This window comes from Rhinopithecus roxellana, chromosome 13 (genome assembly GCF_007565055.1).
Source record: "Rhinopithecus roxellana isolate Shanxi Qingling chromosome 13, ASM756505v1, whole genome shotgun sequence".
Classification (NCBI taxonomy): domain Eukaryota; kingdom Metazoa; phylum Chordata; class Mammalia; order Primates; family Cercopithecidae; genus Rhinopithecus; species Rhinopithecus roxellana.
Window position 1 is genome coordinate 3735601 of NC_044561.1, and position 20233 is coordinate 3755833.

At 48.4% G+C, this 20233-nt stretch overlaps 1 protein-coding gene across 3 annotated transcripts in view; it reads left to right on the plus strand.

Annotated features, from left to right (window-relative positions):
- Positions 1-874: 874 nt before the first annotated feature.
- The window catches only part of CCDC134 (coiled-coil domain containing 134), a 31489-nt gene continuing 12130 nt past the window's right edge, over positions 875-20233 (plus strand). Inside the window, exons 1-7 of one of the 3 annotated variants that reach the window (XM_010374809.2) lie at positions 886-1019; positions 1240-1328; positions 10752-10870; positions 11748-11869; positions 12076-12160; positions 15121-15302; positions 15608-15679. In XM_010374809.2, the coding sequence (XP_010373111.1) occupies positions 10768-10870; positions 11748-11869; positions 12076-12160; positions 15121-15302; positions 15608-15679 (564 nt within the window). In that variant the 5' untranslated portion in view covers positions 886-1019; positions 1240-1328; positions 10752-10767. Of the gene's footprint in view, positions 1020-1239; positions 1329-10751; positions 10883-11705; positions 11870-12075; positions 12161-15120; positions 15303-15607; positions 15680-20233 lie in introns of those variants that run through there. The other 2 variants (XM_010374681.2, XM_030915101.1) reach the window with 2 other exon arrangements.

The following is a 20233-nucleotide window of genomic DNA, read 5'->3' on the forward strand; positions in this document are numbered from 1 at the left end:
TGGGGCTGCTGCGATCCAAGTGCTCCGAGAGGCACTTGACCTGCTCCCTCGCCTCACATGGAGGTGGATAGAGGTAAACTTTGCAGGCAAGGAAGGTCAAATTCTCAACTTTCCTATCAGAACGAAACTGTCCCAGCCTCAGCACTTCCCTGGCTAAAGTAGGTCCCCTCTGTCCCTTCCCGTACAGCCATCATCAGAACTGGTGTTTATGCACCCTTGTGGGTAAATCTTGGGAATGCATGTCCAGCTGGGCTCCCGGCATGAGGTCTGCGCTCGACCCAGACCGGGTCTCCAGCTTCCTTTCCGCCCGGCAGGGGCCCCGGGCCCGGAGATGGCCACGACACGCTGCCTCCTCGGGTCTGGCTGTCCTGATCCTGCGTAAAAGTGGGGCTGCACTCGGCCTAACGAACGGACGGGGAAGCCCCCGACGCACTTGGTTTATTAGTTGGACCGGAGGGGCAAGCAGGGGATTCCCGAACCCTGCACTGCGTCTGTGAGGTCCTTGAAAAAGAAAAAAAGTGCTAGTCACCGCCCACTAAACTCACCTTGCGATCTAAAATCTAAAAACTCGGCCACAGACGACGACACAGCTTCGGGGAGGGCGTGCAAAAGGTCACCTGGCCGACAGGAGCGGGGCGCCTGTTTGCTGATTCACGCCTTAAATTGGGCACAGACCCCACCTGCAGATTTAACTTCCTTCAACCCAAGCTAAATCCAGGGCCACATACCCGGTGCCCGCAGGAGGGGCAGGAGGAGACCGGGGCCGACAGCGCGCTGGACTTAGTCTGAGTCGGGCGGGGTGGGGCAGGGCCGGAAGTGAGGCCAGCGGAGCCCGGCGTCGCGGCTCGCGCTCATTGGCCGGGAGCAGCGCAGTGGGCGGGACGGCGCTCGGCGGTCTGCTCTTGGTTGCTAGCCGGTTGCTCCTGCTTTCAGTGCCTTTGCTGTTAGTCTGTTGGACCTTCGAGCCCAGCTACTCGCACAGGACTCGGCCACCTGCCCTTCCTGCACCGCCTGGCCAGGTAGGTGGCGGTAGGGGCGGGGGGCTGCAGATTCCTGGGGAGGATAATGAGAGAACCGAGGGCCCCGAACCGGCTGCAGGTGGTGGGGAGGGAGTTTCGTGGACCTGGACGCCTCTGTTCCTTGAAAAGGCTCGCTCCCTCCTCCGGGAGTCCCGAAGGCTCGGGGTCAACCACCCAGGCCCCCGGACCCGGTAGCCGACTCAAGGCCCGCCACTACCAGGTACCTTGCAGGAGTTCAGAGCCTCATGCTGAGCCAGGAGGAGCTCCGGGGGACGCACAGGGCAGGATCGGGATTGAGAGGCTGAAAAAGTGAGTGTAACAGTAGAGAAAGCAGGACCTGTCCCGCAGTCTGCTGTTCTGGGTTTTCTTTCCCACTTCCCTGCTTCAGTCATTGCCAGCTGTCTGGTATTCTCCTTGTCCCCTAAAGTTTTGCCCTAGCCTGGTTCTGGTTCCCTTGAGTTTGGAGCAGGAGGTGGAATGTGGGGGGTCCTGGGTGAACTTGGACTATTCCTTCTCTATGTTTCACTTACTCGTCTGCTTGGGGGTAGGGGGTTCTCCGGATGACCTCTGCAGCCCCTCACTGTCTGTAACTGAGCATCTCTCCCCTGGGGCAGGTCTCCTGGTAGTTCAGTAGCCAACTCTGATCTCAGGTAGCCTGTGCTCATGTAGAAAGAGTCAGAAGACAGAGCACTGGACTTAGAGCCAAACAGACTCTTGGTTCGGCCTGGAAATAGCTGTGTGACTTTGGGCAGTCACCTCATTTTTCTGTGCCTTGATTTCACATTGGTAACATTGGGGAGTTGTAATCTAAGTGTGAGAGCTCTCCTGACCACTTTATGTAATCTTGCACCTGACCAACACCCTCTCATCCTTCTGTGATTGTTTTACAAGTTGATTGATTGTTTTTTATGCCTACTAGAGACATAAGTACCATGAGTGCAGAGATTTTTGCTTGTCTTATTTATTGCTGTATTCCTGCCTCTAGAACAGTGCCTAGAATGTGATAGGTACTGTCAACCTAAGTAACAGAGTGAGAGACTCTGAAAAAATGATGTTTACTTGGGAATAGACATTGTAGTGAGAATATGTGTGCCATAGTAACCTGTGTACGTATTTGGTAAGGTTTTGAAAGGAAAAATGAGGATTGCATAATTATTTTGAGATAGTTATCCTTGGCTACAAGGATGAATAGCAAGAGTGGTGCCAGTCTGAGGTTGGACAGGCAGTTGCAGGGCAGATGTCCTCACAGAAATATTTTTCTGTGTAAATTTGCAATGGTCTCTGTGCAGGGTTGTGATTTTTGCATTTTTTCTGATCTTGTTATCAGTCATTTGTGCATGAGAACCCTCTTTTCACGACCTTCCTTGGTTTTATTTGTCACAGTTGTTCTTGTTTTTTTCCCATTGGAGAATCATGCTTTAAATTTGTCAGAGTTTTTAACACAAACGACTCTGTTTTGATTCTAACAGCTTTCATATTTCCCCCTTTTGGTCAAGATCTTTCTCCAAAAGACTTATGATCGGGCATCCTGTAGTTAGGTCCCCCAGTGCTGGGACGGACCTATCTTGGTTTGTTGGTCTCTTGCCACGTTGAAGGGAATTATTGGTGACTAGGAGTCAGTGTCAAACCCTTGTAGTGGCTGGGAGCAGTGATTCATGCCTGTAATCCCAGCACTTTGGGAGGCCAAGGAGGGAGTATCACTTGAGTCCAGAAGGTCGAGACCAGCCTGGGCAACATGGCAAAACCCTATCTCTACAAAACATACAAAAATTATCCGGGCAGGGCCGGGCATGGTGGCTCATGCCTGTAATCCCAGCACTTTGGGAGGCCGAGGCAGGCAGATCATGAGGTCAGGAGATCGAGACCATCCTGGCCAACATGGTGAAACCCTGTCTCAACTAAAAATACAAAAAATTAGCCAGGCGTGGTGGCAGGCGCCTATAGTCCCAACTACTCGGGAGGCTGAGGCAGGAGAATGGTGTGAGCCGGGAAAGTGGAGCTTGCAGTGAGCCAAGATCATGCCACTGCATTCCAGCCTGGGTGACAGAGCGAGACTCCATCTCAAAAAAAATTAATTAATTAATTTAATTTAATTAAATACAAAAATTAGCTGGGCATAGTGGCACATGCCTGTAATCCCAGCTACTAGGGAGACTGAGGCAGGAGAATTGTTTGAACCTGGTAGGTGGAGGTTGTGGTGAGCTGAGATCACACCATTGCACTCCAGCCTAGGCAACAAGAGCAAAACTCCATCTCAAAAAAAAAAAAAAAAAATTATCCAGGCATTGGTTGGGGAGTGTGTAGGGGAGAGTTGGGTAGAGAATCACTTAAGCCCAGGAGTTTGAGGTTATAGTGAACTGTGATTATACCACTGCACTCCAACGTGGGTGACAGAGCAAGACCCTGCCTCAAAAAACCCCAAATACCCTTTAGCCACATTTGAGCAGCAAGGGAGGTTTGGAAGGAGTGGCTCTCAATATAAGTCTACCTGGAGTTCATTGTTAAGTTCAATTTTGGCTGTTCCATAGGCATTTGCTATAATTGCAAACTTCTGGATCAGCATTATTCTGTTAGGAGTGGTACTTCACCAAAAATTTAAAAAGTAACAGGTATAAAGTTTAAAAAGAAAATAGGGCTGGGCATGATGGCTCACCCCTGTAATCCTGGCACTTTGGGAGGCCAAGGCAGGCAGATTGCTTGAACCCAGGAGTTCGAGACCAGCCTGGACAACATCAGGAAACCCCGTCTCTACAAAAAATACAAAAATTAGCCAGACGTGGTGGTGCGCAACTGTAATTCCAGCTACTCGGGAGGCTGAGGCAGGAGAATCACTTGAACCTGGGAGGCAGAGGTTACAGTGAGCCAAGATGGTGCCACTGCACTCCAACCTGGGCTACAGAGTGAGACTGTGTCTCCAAAAATAATATAAAATAAATAAATAGGAAAATAGGAAGTAATATTAACAGCAATATGATAATCTCAGTTTGCATTATAGTTCTAAGAGGCCCAGCATGGTGGCTCACGCCTGTAGTCCCTGCACTTAGGGAGGTCAAGGTGGGTGGATTGCTTGCACCCAGGAGTTCGAGACCAGCCTGGGCAACTTGGCAAAACTTCATCTCTACAAAAACAAGTACAAAAATTCTCCAGGCACAGTGGCATGAGCCTGTAGTCCCAGGCTACTGGGGAGGCTGAGGCAGGAGGATTGCTTGAGCCTTGGAAGTCGAGGCTGCAGTGAGCCAAGGTGGCACCACTGCATTTCAGCCTGGGCAACAGAGTGAGACCTGGTCTCAAAAAAAAAAAAAAAAAAAAAAAAAAATTCTGAGACATGAACCTAGGCTTAAAGACAACCAACTGAATAAATCAAATGCCTGTTGGGCATTAGATGAGACCTATTGTAACCATGAGACCTGCTTTATTTTTTGTATTTGGGTCTCAGCTTCCCAGAGGAATGTACAGTATGTAGTATTAGCAATAGCACCAACATTCGTGAATAGATAATATAGCTCAGTTTTTACCACCTACTGTGCCATAACTGGGTTGAGTTAAAACAGAGAGTGAGCAACAGTTTTTTAGGGTTTTGTTGTTTGTTTGTTGTGATCAACAGTTCTGTTAGGGATGTTGCCAAATTCATCCACGAGGTAGCCTAAAGGATCTCTTGGGTCAGGTTCTGTCAAGTTACCAGCAGAAGCTACTGATTGTGAAATTTCAGTTATACCATTATCCTGCCAAGTGAAAAAAAGGAGACATTAAAACGGATAAGAGTTGGCCGGGTGCGGTGGCTCATGCCTATAGTCCCAGCACTTTGGGAGGCCAAGATGGGTGGATCACGAGGTCAGGAGATCGAGACCATCCTGGCTAACATGGTGAAACCACGTCTCTACTAAAAATACAAAAAAAATTAACCCAGGCATGGTGGCAGGCGCCTGTAGTCCTAGCTACTTGGGAGGCTGAGGCAGGACAATGGCGTGAACCTGGGAGGCGGAGCTTGCAGTGAGCCGAGATTGCGCCACTGCACTCCAGCCTGGGCAACAGAGCGAGACTCCTCAAAAACAAAACAAAACAAACAAAAAACAGGTAAAGAGTCTCAAAATGATATGGAATCTTGTTCCAGTGTCTTCGGAAAAGCTATCTACAGTATGAAACCATCAACTTCTTATCCTGGTTTGCAGTTTGAATGTCTCTGGTTATGGCATTGAGAGGTTTGGTGTATTTTCTGTGTGACCCATACATTAGGCACAAGGCTTGTCCATTAAAGTTCATCTAGTTTCAACTTACAGGGCTTCAGGAACAGAGCAGTGCCCGTTTTTAATAATTTCGTGGAAGAAAGTTGGATTGGAGGAATCTAGAATTCAGGAGCTAATCCAGTATACAAGTAGGTAATGAGAACTCAAAAACAATGCACAGGGCTACAGTCTAGTAACAGGTGTACTATATCTTTTTTTAGAAACAAAATTTTCTCTTTACAGTGATCACATAGGAATACCAGGTTTAAAAACCGTTTGAGGCTAGGAAGGAAAACCAAGGCAGACTTTAGATTTTACTGCACAGTCATAAGGTTCCTGGGCCTGCCAGGAAGTGACAGATTTTACTCATTAACTGTAAGGCTGGGAATCTTTGAAGGCAGGCTTTCTATGCATATTTTCAAGTATGATATTCTAGTTAAAGCTGTGGTAATATAAGCAGTATTTATTGTATTCTGTTATAATAGAGAGCAGGCTGGGTGCAGTGGCTCACGCCTGTAATCTCAGCACATTGGGAGGCCAAGCTGGGCAGATCGCTAGAGGCCAGGAGTTCGAGACCAGCCTAGCCAACATGGGGAAACCCCATCACTACTAAAAATACAAAAATTAGCCAGGCATAGTGGTGCTCGCTTGTGATTCCAGCTACTGGGAAGGCTGAGGCGGAGGTTGCAAGTTCTGAGATCGTGCCACTGCACTCCAGCCTGGGCAACAGAGCGAGACTCTGTCTCAAAATAAAAAAAGAGAGAGAGCAGGCCGGGCGCGGTGGCTCACGCCTGTAATCCCAGCACTTTGGGAGGCCGAGACAGGCGGATCACGAAGTCAGGAGATCAAGACCATCCTGGCTAACACGGTGAAACCCCGTCTCTACTAAAAAATACAAAAAAAAAAAAAAAAAAAAAAAACTAGCCGGGCGAAGTGGCGGGCGCCTGTAGTCCCAGCTAATGTAGTCCCAGCTACTCGGGAGGCTGAGGCAGGAGAATGGCGTAAACCCGGGAGGCGGAGCTTGCCGTGAGCTGAGATCCGGGCCACTGCACTCCAGCCTGGGCGACAGAGCGAGACTCCGTCTCAAAAAAAAAAAAAAAAAAAAAGCCGGGCGCGGTGGCTCAAGCCTGTAATCCCAGCACTTTGGGAGGCCGAGACGGGCGGATCACGAGGTCAGCAGATCGAGACCATCCTGGCTAACACAGTGAAACCCCGTCTCTACTAAAAAATACAAAAAAAAAAAAAACTAGCCTGGCGAGATGGCGGGCGCCTATAGTCCCAGCTACTCGGGAGGCTGAGGCAGGAGAATGGCATAAACCCGAGAGGCGGAGCTTGCAGTGAGCTGAGATCCGGCGACTGCACTCCAGCCCAGGCGACAGAGCGAGACTCCACCTCAAAAAAAAAAAAAAAAAAAAAGAGAGAGCGCAAAGTCTTACTGGACTTTTGCAAATAACCACATTGCCATAAGAGTATTCATGAATAGGCCAGCATGGTGGCTCACGCCTGTAATCCTACCACTGTGGGAGGCCATGGCAGCCTGATCACTTGAACCTAGGAGTTCAAGATCAGCCTGGGAAACATGCCCCATCTCTACTAAAAAATACAAAAATTATCTAGGTGTAGTGGCACATGCCTGTGCTCCCAGACCCTTGGGAGACTGAGGCAGGAGAACTGATTGAGCCTGGGAGGTCAAGGCTACAGTGAGCCATGATTATACCACTGCACTCCAGAGGGAGACCCTGTCTAAAAACAAAACAAAACAAAAAGAATACGTATGAATAGTTTTCAAATTTTAGATGGATTAAATAGGGAGGAAATGTAAATGTTTCCACCTCTCTTTACAAAAGTGTTTCTTAAGGAATTGCTGTAAACTATGGATAGCTTAAGAGAAAAAGTTTCCTTAAATTTAGAAAACAAAACAAGTAAAGAACCAATAATGTTTCAAATATATGTCATAAAAACATTACCCTGGCAGGGTGGCTCATGCCTGTAATCTCAGCACTTTGGGAGTCCAAGGCAGGAGGATTGCTTGAGCTCAGGAATTTGAGACCAGCCTAGGTAGTATAGCAAGATCCCACCTCTACAAAAAAATTTAAAAAATTATAATAGCTGGGCATGGTGACATGTGCTTGTAGCCTCAGCTACACAGGATGTTGAGGTAGGAGGCTTGCTTAAGCCCAAGAGGTTGAGGCTGCAGTGAGCCTGGATGACAGGGAGACCCTGTCTCAAAAAAAAAAAAAAAAAAGAAAGAAAAGAAAATTATCTTCATCAGTTTTTTGTTGTTGTTGTTGTTGTTGTTGAGACGGAGTCTGGCTCTGTCACCCAGGCTGGAATGCAGTGGCCGGATCTCAGCTCACGGCAAGCTCCGCCTTCCGGGTTTACACCATTCTCCTGCCTCAGCCTCCCGAGTAGCTGGGACTACAGGCGCCGCCACCTCGCCCGGCTAGTTTTTTGTATTTTTTAGTAGAGACGGGGTTTCACCGTGTTAGGCAGGATGGTCTCGATCTCCTGACCTCGTGATCCGCCCGTCTCGGCCTCCCAAAGTGCTGGGATTACAGGCTTGAGCTACCGCGCCAGGCCTTCTTCATCAGTTTTTAATTGAGTTCTGTTTGATTTTGACTAGAGATTTCAGGAATTCATCAGTTTCTTCATTAGAGTTCTGAAAAATTTTTATTTAGTTCATTGATCTTAAAGTTTTTAACTTTTTAGAAACTTGTATTTAAGATTACTTGTTAGAGTCTTTTTATGAATCTGATTGCAAATGCTTTTAGAGAAGAATCAGAACCAGGGATGACAAAGACTTGGAACAACCATGGTTGAAAATCTTTTTTTTTTTAACTATTAATTTTTTTTTTTTTTTTGAGACGGAGTCTCTCTCTGTTGCCCAGGCTGGATGGAGTGCAGTGGTGTGATCTCAGCTCACTGCAACCTCTGCCTCCTGGGTATGAGCAATTCTCTTGCCTCAGCCTGCCAAGTAGCTGGGATTACAGGCACATGCATCCACGCCCGGCTAATTTTTTTTATTTTTAGGAGAGACAGTTTCACCGTGTTAGCCAGGATGGTCTTGATCTCCTGACCTTGTGATCTGCCTGCCTCGGCCTCCCAAAGTGCTGGGATTACAGGCATTAGCCACTACGCCTGACCCCATGGTTAAAAATCTGATGGAAGTTCATTATAATCAGCAGTGGACAAGGAAATTTGTCAATTTGTTATTTATGTGTCACAAGCAATACAGAAGGTTACAAGGGTGTAAAAACAAAAAATCTTAACCCTTTCATAGCTCAGGTTTTATGAAAAAGTTGTGAATTTCATCAGACACAGGAAGAGTGTGTCCAAGGTTATGAGTTTCCATCATGTTATAGTGGGATGTAAATAAGAAAACTAGCACCAGCTGGGCACGGTGGCTCACGACTGTAATCCCAGCACTTTGGGAGGCCGAGGCGGGAGATCACCTGAGGTCAGTAGTTCAAGACCAGCCTGGCCAACATAGCAAAACCCCGCCGCTACTAAAAATACAAAAATTAGCTGTGTGTGGTGGTGGGTGGCTGTAATCCCAGCTACGTGGGAGGCTGAGGCAGGGAGAATCGCTTGAACCCAGGAAGCGGAGGTTGCAGTGAGCCGAGATCGTGCTGTTGTACTCCAGGCTGTGCAGCAGAGCAAGACTCCATCTCAAAAAAACAAAACAAAACAAAAACTAGTACCTTCAACTGGGGAATACCTGTTTCTTAGTTAAAAGCATGAGAAATTTCCTGGTTAAATGGAACAATTCAGGCACATCAAGAAAAGCCTAAAGTACAGAATCAAGTTATACTAAAGGAAAACATTGCTTTTCTAGGCCCTCAAGACAGAATATTTGAGTGTCAGGCCATAACAGCAGAGTTAGAACCAGAGAAAAAAGCTACAGTAGCCGGGTGCAGTGGCTCACACCTGTATCCCAGTACTTTGGAAGGCCAAGGTGGGTGGATCACTTGAGCCCAGGAGTTCAAGACTAGCCTGGGCAATGTGGCAAAACCCCACCTCTAGAAAAATACAAAAATTAGCCGTGCATGGTGGCATGCACCTGTGGTCCCAGCTACTCAGGAGGCTGAGGTGGGAGGATGGCTTAAGCCTGGGAGGTGAAGGCTGCAGTGAGCCTTGACTGTGCCACTGTACTCCAGCCTGGGCAGCAGAGCAAGACCCTGTCTCAAAAAAAAAAAAAAAAAAATTACAAAAGCTAACAAAAACGTTAAAAGAATTACCACCCCAACCAAGTGAAAAGATGCATCCTTTCAAGGGGAGAAAGAGGAAGGGTGGAAGGCAGTAATGTATGTCCTGGGAATCACCAGGAAAGTGAACTTCGTAGTACTCAATAAATAATTGTGTTGGCCGGGCATAGTGGCTCATGCCTGTAATCCCAGCATTTGGGAGTCCAGGGCGAGAGGATATCTTGAGTTTAAGAGTTGGAGACCAGCCTGGGCAATATAGCAAGACCTCATCTCTACTAAGGAAAAATAAAAAATAAAAAGGGTCAGGTGCGGTGGCTCACTTTTGTAATCCCAGCACTTTGGGAGGACAAGGCGGGCGGATCACCTGAGGTTGGGAGTTTGAGACCAGCCTGGTCAATATGGAGAAACCCCATCTCTACTAAAAATACAAAATTAGCTGGGCGTGGTGGCGCATGTCTGTAATCCCAACTACTCAGGAGGCTGAGGCAGGAGAATCGCTTGAACCTGGAAGGCAGAGGTTGCAGTGAGGCGAGATCGTGCCGTTGCACTCCAGCCTGGGCAATAAGAGTAAAACTCCATCTTAAAAAAAAAAAAAGAAAAATTAATCAAAATAAATAAATAATTGTGGCATGTTGCCTGAATATGAACAGGTGTTGTATGTAGTACCTGTGGTTCCAGAGTGAGTGAGTAGCAAGTCCCCTTACTCTGAGACTGCCCTGCCTTCCTCCCTGCCCTTTGTCCCTTCTTCCTTTCTGATGACAAAAGTCAAGGAAGGAGGAAAACCCCAGAAGTTTCACATCTCCTCTGCCTGGGCTTCCTTGACCAGATGCTTTCCTGGGAGGCCAAGATAGGGGATGTGGAGGGAATACTGTTGATGAGCCCCTCCTCCCCAGGCACAGTGCCTCACCCAGACCTCCCTCCCTGCAGCAGGGAGGTGACCTCCTTATTCCTGTTCTACAGCTGAGAAGGCTGAGGCTCAGAAAGGCTGGGCAAGCTGCTCGAGGTCCCAGAGTCAGGGGTGGGGGCCGGGCTCCAGCCCAGAGCTTTAGCCGCTGACCCAGTGCTCTAAGTGTCCTTGTGTTACTCACACTTATCTTCCTCCCCACCTCCTAGCATCCCATGGGTCTGTATTGTGTGCCTGCTGGCCCTGGGATAGGAGCTGCAGCTTCAGGGCTCCCCAAAGCTGGATTCTTAGTATTCGGAGGATGTGCTGTTTCAGGGGAAGCTGCTGTTCACCTTTGCCCTCTATTTTATGTAACACCAATCTCTGGGTCTCACTCTCTTTCTTTGGGTTATTCTTCCAGCGCAAGAGGTTTGGATATGGACCTTCTTCAGTTCCTGGCCTTCCTCTTTGTCTTGCTTTTGTCTGGGACGGGAGCCACAGGCACCTTGAGGACTTCCCTGGACCCAAGCCTGGAGATCTGTATCCTCTAGGGTTGGTAGTTAATGAGCTGTCTTTGAGGGGTCTATAAATGAGGTTTCTCTACTCGGGGATTCCAGGGATAAACAGGCCCAGTTGAGGGGAACAGGGAGAAAAAGTGAGGTGCTCTAGCCAGACCTTGAGCAAGTCAGGTCTCTCCGGAGCTTCAGCTTCCGCATATGGTAAATGGAGACGACAAGGCCCATCTCTAGACTGCAAAGGCTCAGTGAGGACTGTGCATGGCCTGGCACCTTGTGGGCAAGATCCTGGGTGGAGACTCAGGAATTCTGGATTACTGGCCCATCTGGACCCTGGTGAACTGGGCCACCTGCTCCAGGCCAGGCCTCAGGGACACAAAGATGAATTACAGCGAGTCCCCTGGGTTTGAGGTGTCCATAAGCCTAGGGGGAGAAAGTATCCAAACAAATGATCATTTTATTCTGTGACCAGTGCTCTGATGGGCACAGGAGGGGAAACACTGTGTGATGATTTTTGAGCCAGGCCTTGAAAGAATAGAAACTCCTAGAAGAGAGTGGGGGGCATTCTGGGCAGAGAGGGTGCAGCATGAGTGGAGAGGTGGAGGCTCTGGAACAGTGAATGCTTGTGGAGAGGGCAGGAAGACCACAGCGGAGGGAAGGCAGGAGTCATGTCTGGAGGCTTGGTTTCAGGCTTCTGGGTGTGGAGCACCATGGGAACTGGATGAATGGTGCTTTGCAGGGCCATGCACTTGTCAGTTTGTTCATTTCCTGGAGGCTTCTAGCCCTGGGCATCCATGACCCTTGCAGATACTTGCTGGTCAGGAATGAGCCTTCTGAGACAAGACTGCTCGATTGTCCAGGCAGGGCTATTGATGCCAGCCCCTTAACTTAATGCTGCCCAGACAAGAAGATGTTTGAGGTGAAGCGGCGGGAGCAGCTATTGGCACTGAAGAACCTGGCACAGCTGAACGACATCCATCAGCAGTACAAGATCCTTGATGTCATGCTCAAGGGGCTCTTTAAGGTGTGTGCAGGCAGGGGGCAGCTCATGGCAGGTCCAGTCTTTGATCTGGGCACTGATGGGTAAATAGGAGTTCTCTAAGGGGATGGTGTTCAGGGACAAGGAAACTGCACGCTCATAAGACTTGAAGTGGGGTTTAAATAAATGGGGACGGGAGCAGTCTGTTATGGGCACTGTGAAGCCACTCAGCCCTGGTGGGATTCCCTCAGGTGCTGGAGGACTCCCGGACAGTGCTCACCGCTGCTGATGTGCTCCCAGATGGGCCCTTCCCCCAGGACGAGAAGCTAAAGGATGGTATGGTCTGCCCTACACTGCCCTGTCCTCGGCACCACCCGATCTTCTCTAGCTGCTCCTCCTCTCCTGTTCTTGTCATTCTTTTTTTCTCCCCGGAAGTGCCCTCTTGTGGCACCTTCCAAGTGGTCCCCTTGGGCAGACGGGCGTTTTGTGAGTGGCCTTCCTTGTTAACTGGCTACATTTTAGCAATAGCATTTCTTTTTTTATTTTGAGACGGAGTCTCACTGTCGCCAGGCTGAAGTACAGTGGTGTGATCTCAGCTCACTGCATCCTCCACCTCCTGGGTTCAAGTGATTCTCCTGCCTCAGCTTCCCAAGTAGCTGAGACTACAGACACACACTGCCACGCCCAGCTAGTTTTTGTATTCTAAATAGAGATGGGGTTTCACCATGTTGGCCAGGATGGTCTCAATCTCTTGACCTTATGATCTGCCAACCTCGGCCTCCTAAAGCGCTGGGATTACAGGCGTGAGCCACTGCACCTGGCCACGATAGCATTTCTTAGATTACACTGAGAGGATAGGAGCAGCTCTTGTATATTACATAGTGGACACTTTACAACCATCAACTCTAATCTCCACCATAACTCTGGGGGAAGATACTGTTCTCTCTACTTTCTATATGAAAAAGTACAAGTAATTTGCCTTGGTTCTTCCCTCTGAATCAAGCTGACTTCCTGAGTTCTTTGAGGTTCAAGATTATTCTGAAGCCCCAGGGTCCCTGCCTGACATGTCTCAGACCCATGCTGGCATATCTTTGAAGTCTACTTATCTTTCTGCGTGGCCTGGCTAGTGCTGGTGAGGGCTGCCTGGGCCCTCTCTTAGGGGCTGGCTCCTATAGGGACTGCTTAGAGCTGTTTACACAGTTATACTTTTGGCCAACCTGGGTCTGGGGGACTTGCTACCATGATGGACACATGTTCCATGGTGAGCAGGTCTATGCAAACCTACCCTCCAAGGCCAAGGGAGCTGAGAGGTCCAGTTTCTCAGAAAGAAACATTCATTAGGAACTTCTGAACAGAAGCCGTGTCTCAGGCAGAAATGAGATGGTGGTCTTTGCACCCAACCTCCAGAAAGTATTCTTTATTTGTTATTTTGCAGATGACAATGCTTGTACAGAAACTATTCTTTTTCTTTTCTTTTCTTTTCTTTTGAGACAGAGTCACATTCCATCACCCAGGCTGGAGTGCAGTGACACAATCTCAGTTCACTGCAACATCTGCCTCCCAGGTTCAAGTGATTCTTGTGCCTCAGCCTCCCTCAGCTGGAATTAGAGACATGTGCCCCCAGGCCCGGCTAATTTTTGTATTTTTAGTAGAGACGGGGTTTTGCCATGTTGGCCAGGCTGGTCTCGAACTCTTGATGTCAAGTGATCCACCCGTCGTGGACTCCCAAAGTGCTGGGATTACAGGGGTGAGTTACCACACGCGGCCAAAAGTATTGTTTATACAGCAAGCTTTTAGGTTAAAACATGCAGCTGGTGACATCTCGGGCTTTCGTGTGAAACTTGTGACCACTGGGGAAGTTAAATAATCATCTTTTTGAGGGGTTATCTATGCTACAGGCATTGTTTAAAGACCTTGCTGCAGAATACTTTGGTGTGCAGCGGTCAAACCTCAGCCATTATGGCTTCAAGATGGCGCCACGCTTGTCTCGCAGCAGGCTGTTTTCCTGCAGCACACTAACAATGCTCAGTCTAAACTGACCTGTTGATCAGTAGAAGTACATTAGTGGGAAAACAGAAAATTCAAATTAAGTCTGTTAAGTTAGTTGGTAGTATTGTATTGCTGTTAATTTCCTGGTTTAGATAGTTGTATGTTGGTTATATAAGATGATAACACTTGGCCAGGCATGGTGGCTCACGCCTGTAATCCCATCACTTTGGGAAGCCGAGGCAGGCAGATCACTTGAGTTTGAGTTCGAGACCAGGCTGGCCAAACATGGTGAAACCCCTTCTCTACCAAAAATATGAAAAAGTAGCCGGGTATGGTGGCACATGCCTGTAATCCCAGCTACTCGGGAGGCTGAGGCAGGAGAATCACTTGAACCCGTGAGGCAGAGGTTGCAGTGAGCCAGGATCTCGCCACTGCACTCCAGCGTGGACAAGAGCGCGAGACTCCGTCTCAAAAAAAAAAAAAAAAAAAAAAGATAACATTAGAGGAAGCCAAATGAATGAATTTTATGTTGTATTATGTAAGTCTAAGATAATTTCAGGCCTGAGTGCAGTGGCTCATGCCAATAATCCCAGAACTTTGGAAGGCCGAGATGTGAGGATCACTTGAGGCCAGGAATTTGAGATCAGCCGGGGCAACAAAGTGAGACCTCACCTCTAAAGTAATTAATTAATTAATTAATTATATTCATTCGTTCATTCAAAATAAGAACTTAAGCACTTAAAATGAAATAAAATGGAAAGAATATTAAAAAAGAAAAATGCTGGCCTGTTCTCTGGCCATCCTAAGAGACCTGAGGTCTCACAGACACTCTAGTTATATTAACACCAGGGCCAGCACTGGACATTTCGATAACATGTTGGTTGGGGGGTCAAGCCCAGCAAAGCCTCATGTGATACATCAGCATCTGTGTGCAGAACAACACTCACTTCTCTGGTCCCCATAGCAAATGAGTCTTCTAAGCAGCAAGATGTGCCTTTGGGCTGACAGACCTGGGTTTGCAGCCCAGATTTGCTACTCATTAGCTGCTGAGACTCAGTTTCCCATCTGTAAAATGGGAACAGCAGCCACATCTCCCTCTAAAAGTAGTTATGAGGACTCAGTGAGCTGGTGGATGTAAGGCCCTAGTTCGCACTATACATGTGATTGGCAGTCTGTGGTCAGTAGGCACTGTTCCTTCCTTGCTTGGTGGGTTTGGTGGATGTCTCTATTCTCTGGAGGATGCCAGGGACCAGCAAGGCAGCCAGGAGAACATCTGCCCTGGCCACTCATCAGAGTCCTCTTGCCAGCTTTCTCCCACGTGGTGGAGAACACGGCCTTCTTCGGCGATGTGGTGCTGCGCTTCCCAAGGATTGTGCACTATTACTTTGACCACAACTCCAACTGGAACCTCCTCATCCGCTGGGGCATCAGTTTCTGCAACCAGACGGGCGTCTTCGACCAGGGGCCTCACTCGCCCATCCTCAGCCTGGTAAGTACTGGGGTGGAGGTGGCCCGGGAGCCCTCTGTCTGGTGGTGGACTAGGATCCTCACATCTGCCTTCAGCCGGGCCTGAACGTCAGTGCTTGGCTACATTCTCTTTGTGGAGCTTCAGGGTATCTTGGGCCACAGAGGTCCCATTTCAAGGAGTTCTGTGCCCACCCAGTTCCCATGGGGTCATCACCTGGCCCACATCTGCCCAAGTCTGGAATCTGGGTCCCAGCATGGAGGGAGTGACTCTCTGGTGAGCAGGACTCAGGAGAAGGCAGAGGATGACAAGTGATTCTTCATCTGCAGATGGCCCAGGAACTGGGGATCAGTGAGAAAGACTCCGACTTCCAGAACCCATTTAAAATCGACCGCACAGAGGTGAGCTGCCAGGGCTTATGCCTGTGTCTGCTTTGCCTCTGCTGGGCCATAGGACACCGAGGCCTGCAGGGGCTGGGGACCTTGGGTGGCTTTGGACTTGGAGCCAGGCAGCCTGGGCCTGGGTCCAGAAGCCATCACTGAGTCATTGGAGCCTGTGGGCAAGTCACTGCTCCCCTCTTAGCCTCAGCCTCCCTGTCTTTCCACAGTGTGTGAACTCCAACCATGGGGGGTAGTTAGGTGGCTATGAACAAACCCATCCCAGCACAAAACAGGCATCCCACTTCAGGTGGATATCAGGGCAGCCAGGGAGGTCAGGCCATGCTCTTCCCTGCCTTTGAACCTCTTAGCACCAACTGAGCTTCCATCCCGCACTCCTGTACGTGCTCTTATTCCAGGGGGCTAAGGTGGGCTTTGAGAACTGTAAGTTTGGGATAAAAGATGAGGACAGGCCGGGCGTGGTAGCTCATGACCATAATCCCAGCACTTTGGGAGGCCAAGGCGGGTGGATCACCTGAGGTCAGGAGTTCGAGATCAGTCTGACCAATATGGTGAAACCCCGTCTCTACTAAAAATACAAAAAATTAGCCAGGCATGGTGGCACATGCCTGTAATCCTAGCTTTTCAGGAGGCTGAGGCAGGAGAATTGCTTGAACCCAGGAGGCAGAGGTTGCAGTGAGCTGAGATTGTGCCATTGCACTCCAGCCTGGGCAACGAGAGTGAAACTCCGTCTCAAAAATAATAGGACAGGGACAGATGCGATAGAGTGAGGAAGGCATCAGAAGTGGCAGGGCTAGGAGGGGCAGGAAGGAAGGGCTGTGGTGACTGGAGGACTGGACTTGTCAAACCACATGCTGGTCCCTGATGTGGGGAGAGATGTTGGGTGTCTGAGGGGTCTAGGATTTAACTCTGCCTCCAGGCCAACAAGCTAGCCTGCTACTATTTCATGGACACTGACAGGTCAGAGATATTGGACTGTATTACAGCAAAGGCAGTAGCTAGACGGTTGGCCTGATTATGTTGATTCACCTTGTTCCCCAAGTCCCATGGGGGTGACACAGAGGGGGCCAGGTGGGCGCTGTGCATACAAGGGGTGTGCATCACAGCTGAGAACTGCCAAGCTGGGGTAATTCGTGATTTTTTATAGCAAACGTGCTCTTTGGGAGGAGATATCACCACACCCCTCAAGGTTGCTCTCTGTAAACACAGTCCTGAGACACAGCCCAGGTAAAGGGTGGTTAGGGCTTTGTATCTTTGGTGTGCACTGCAAGAATATGCAGGGATGCTCAGGGCCATGATGGATTGCTGTGCCACCAGTCTGCCCCAAGCCCTCCATGGCTTGGTTTAACTCAAATTTTCACACAAATGTGCTATTCAGTCTAATTAATCTGACTGATAGAGGCTAGGACCAAATCTGTTCAATTAGTCTCATACTTCATTTAATTCAGACTACTATCAACTATATTCTGAATAGCAGGATAAGGCCAACCTACATTATTATTATTATTTTTTTTTAGAGACAGGGTCTCGCTCTGTCACCCAGGCTCTGTTACCCACCTAGCTTACCTTGAACTCCTGGGCTCTAACAGACCTCCCATCTCAGCCTCCTGAGTAGCTGGGATGACAGGCCTGTGTGATACCATTCCTGGCTAATTATTATTTTTTCAGAGACAGGTTCTTACTGTGCTGCCTAGGGTGGTCTCAAACTCCTGGGCTCAAGCCGTCTTCCTGTCTCAGCCTCCCAAAGTATTGGGATTATAGGTGTGAGTTACTGTGCCTGGCACCTAACCTGCAATATTGATCAGGGTCCTGGACTCAACCAGCTGTGAAGGTACTGGAGGACCAGTAAGTCTCATTTTGGATAATCAGGATATGGTCTAAGACCAATCTGTTATCCACGACCACCCATATAAGAGAGTTTAGATTGACCTGCCAATCTTTGATGTTATTACCAATAATTACAGGGGGCAATAGATGGACCCAAGCAAGCTTCATGCCCCCATAAGGAGACATTTCATGACCCATTCTCTCCAACATGTTACACTTGATTTGAGTCACCAGAACAACGTTTAGCTGAGCCTGAGGGCAGTGTCACTGTGGAGCTTCAGCCTCAGTTGCCCTACATGGTATAATCCAAGGCTACTCACACATCAGGAAAAGCAGATGGATTTGTATCTGTCAGGTTGAAACAAAATTGTGCTGGCTGGTATGTCTGCACAAGGTCACTGTTGAGAACTACCTTTGATGGCATTAGACATAGCAGAATAGCTCATTACTGACATGTCCATGTGAGTTTTTCTGTCATGTGGATGGGAATGAGACACCCAACAGTTGGCCATATTGACAGCTGCAGCTGCCACTGGGCTTGGGCAGACCCTAGGATTGTTTTGCCAGGTGGCAGTGATGGATCTAAGGGATAAAGAGAGCATTAATTGTTCCCTGCACTTTCTGGGATCTAAGGTATTTCCTCCCCGGGTGGCAGGATTATTGCTGTAAAATCCATGTGTGCTTGGGAGACCGAGGTGGGCAGATCATGAGGTCAGGAAATCAAGACTGTCCTGGCCAACATGGTGAAACCCCATCTCTACTAAAAATACAAAAATTAGCCAGGTGTGACGGCGCATGCCTGTAGTCCCAGCTACTCAGGAGGCTGAGGCAGGAGAATTGCTTGAACCCAGGAGGTGGAGATTGCAGTGAGCCAAGATCACACCACTGCACTCCAGTCTGGTGACAGAGTGAGACTGTCTCAAAAAAAAAAAGCATATGTTCTATGCCACCTATGCCAGCATCTATAGTTTCACTTTTTCTCCAGTTGTTGCCTACTATGACCTAGACCTTTCATTCAGAAATGTCAGGTATGAATGCGACCAGGGCATTTTTACAGATGTATAGAGACCTGTTGTATCTCTTATCTTTACCCACATGGGCCACTGCAGGGAAATCAGCAGCAGGACACTCAGCCAAGTGGTCACAATCCTAACAATCTCAGGCCATACCATTCCAACCAGAGACTCAGGTAGTTGAACCAGAAATATAGAGTCCTCTGTTTTGTGCCGCTCCTTGGTAGTGGGTAATGTTACCACGCCAAGTACAATGATATATTTAGGTGGCAGTGATCTGGATGAAGTAGGCTTGATCAGCAGTTTGACTCCATTTGGTCTTATCAGAGATTGAGCTTTATGATAGGCATCTAAACGAGTGAGCCAGGCTGTCTAGTTTGTCACCACAATTTGTTTCCATAGTTTGTGGCCCTAAAGAGGGATAGGTATCACCAGGCATGGTGGCTCATGCCTGTAATCCCAGCACTTAGGGACCAAGGCAGGCGGATTGCCTGAGGTCAGGAATTTGAGACTATCCTGGCCAACATGGTGAAACCCTGTCTCTACTAAAAATACAAAAATTAACCAGGCGAGGTGATGCACACCTGTAGTCCCAACTACTCGGGAGGCTGAGGCAGGAGAATCACTTGAACCCAGGAGGCAGAGTTTGCAGTGAGCCAAGATCGCGCCACTGCACTCCAGCCTGGGCGACAGAGCAAGACTCTGTCTCAAAATAAATAAATAAATAAATAAATAAATAAATAAATAAATAAATAAATAAAAAGAGTGGGGTAGGTATCTTTGATCTGCCATTTTGTAATCTCCGGATGACCAGGACACTGACAATAGTCAGTAAGAATATAACATGCATAGTTGTTAGAAAGGAGTGTCATCCACGGCAAGGGTGATAGGTTTTAATTCAGGCCATTGTCTGACTGGCCTTTATGGCACTTAGTCCACCAGCATTGTTACTGGGGCTGGCTGACTGCTGCTGCTCATGGACACCTGTGTCAGGTTCCCAAAACCACTCCCAGGCTTGATGGTTCAATAGGAGGATTCACAGGACTCAGTGTATGGTCGTATTCATGGCCACGATTTACTACAGAGAAAATATACAGAGCAAAATCAGTAAAGGGAGAAGGTGCATCAGGCAAAGTCCAGGGGAAACAGGCTCAACTTCCAGAGTCCCCTCCCAGTAGAGTCAAACAGGATGTGCTTCATTCCTCCCGCAATTAGTTGTGACAACATGTTTAAAATGTTTTTTACCAGGAAAGTTCATGAGGGACCTAGTGTCTGAGTTTTTGTTGGGAGCTAGTCATGTGGGTACTTTTTGCCTAACTTATGTCAAAATGGCAAACTCCTAGGAGCAAAGTATATATTCAGCAGAAAGCATATTGTTTGCACAAACAGTTTTGGCACAGTGAACCACTGTTAGCAGTTAGGGTGGTGGGGGCCCTCCTGAAATGCAAGTTCCCAGATGTCTGCCAAGGGCTAACCTTGGAAGCAGGCCTTTCAAAGGATAGGAGTCAGGCCGGCTGTGTTAACTCTTTTCTGTACAACACTGTTAGCTTTTATATTAGCTGAATTACAGTGGGCTAGGCCTGAGTATTTGGGGGAACCTGTGAATCGAGGGTCCTGTTGAGCCAGTGGCTTTGCTTTATGTGGCAGAGTGGGGGATGTGGTTTCCTCAGTGGGATAGCTGCCACTCCTGCATGCCCAGCTGAAATGACACATCCCC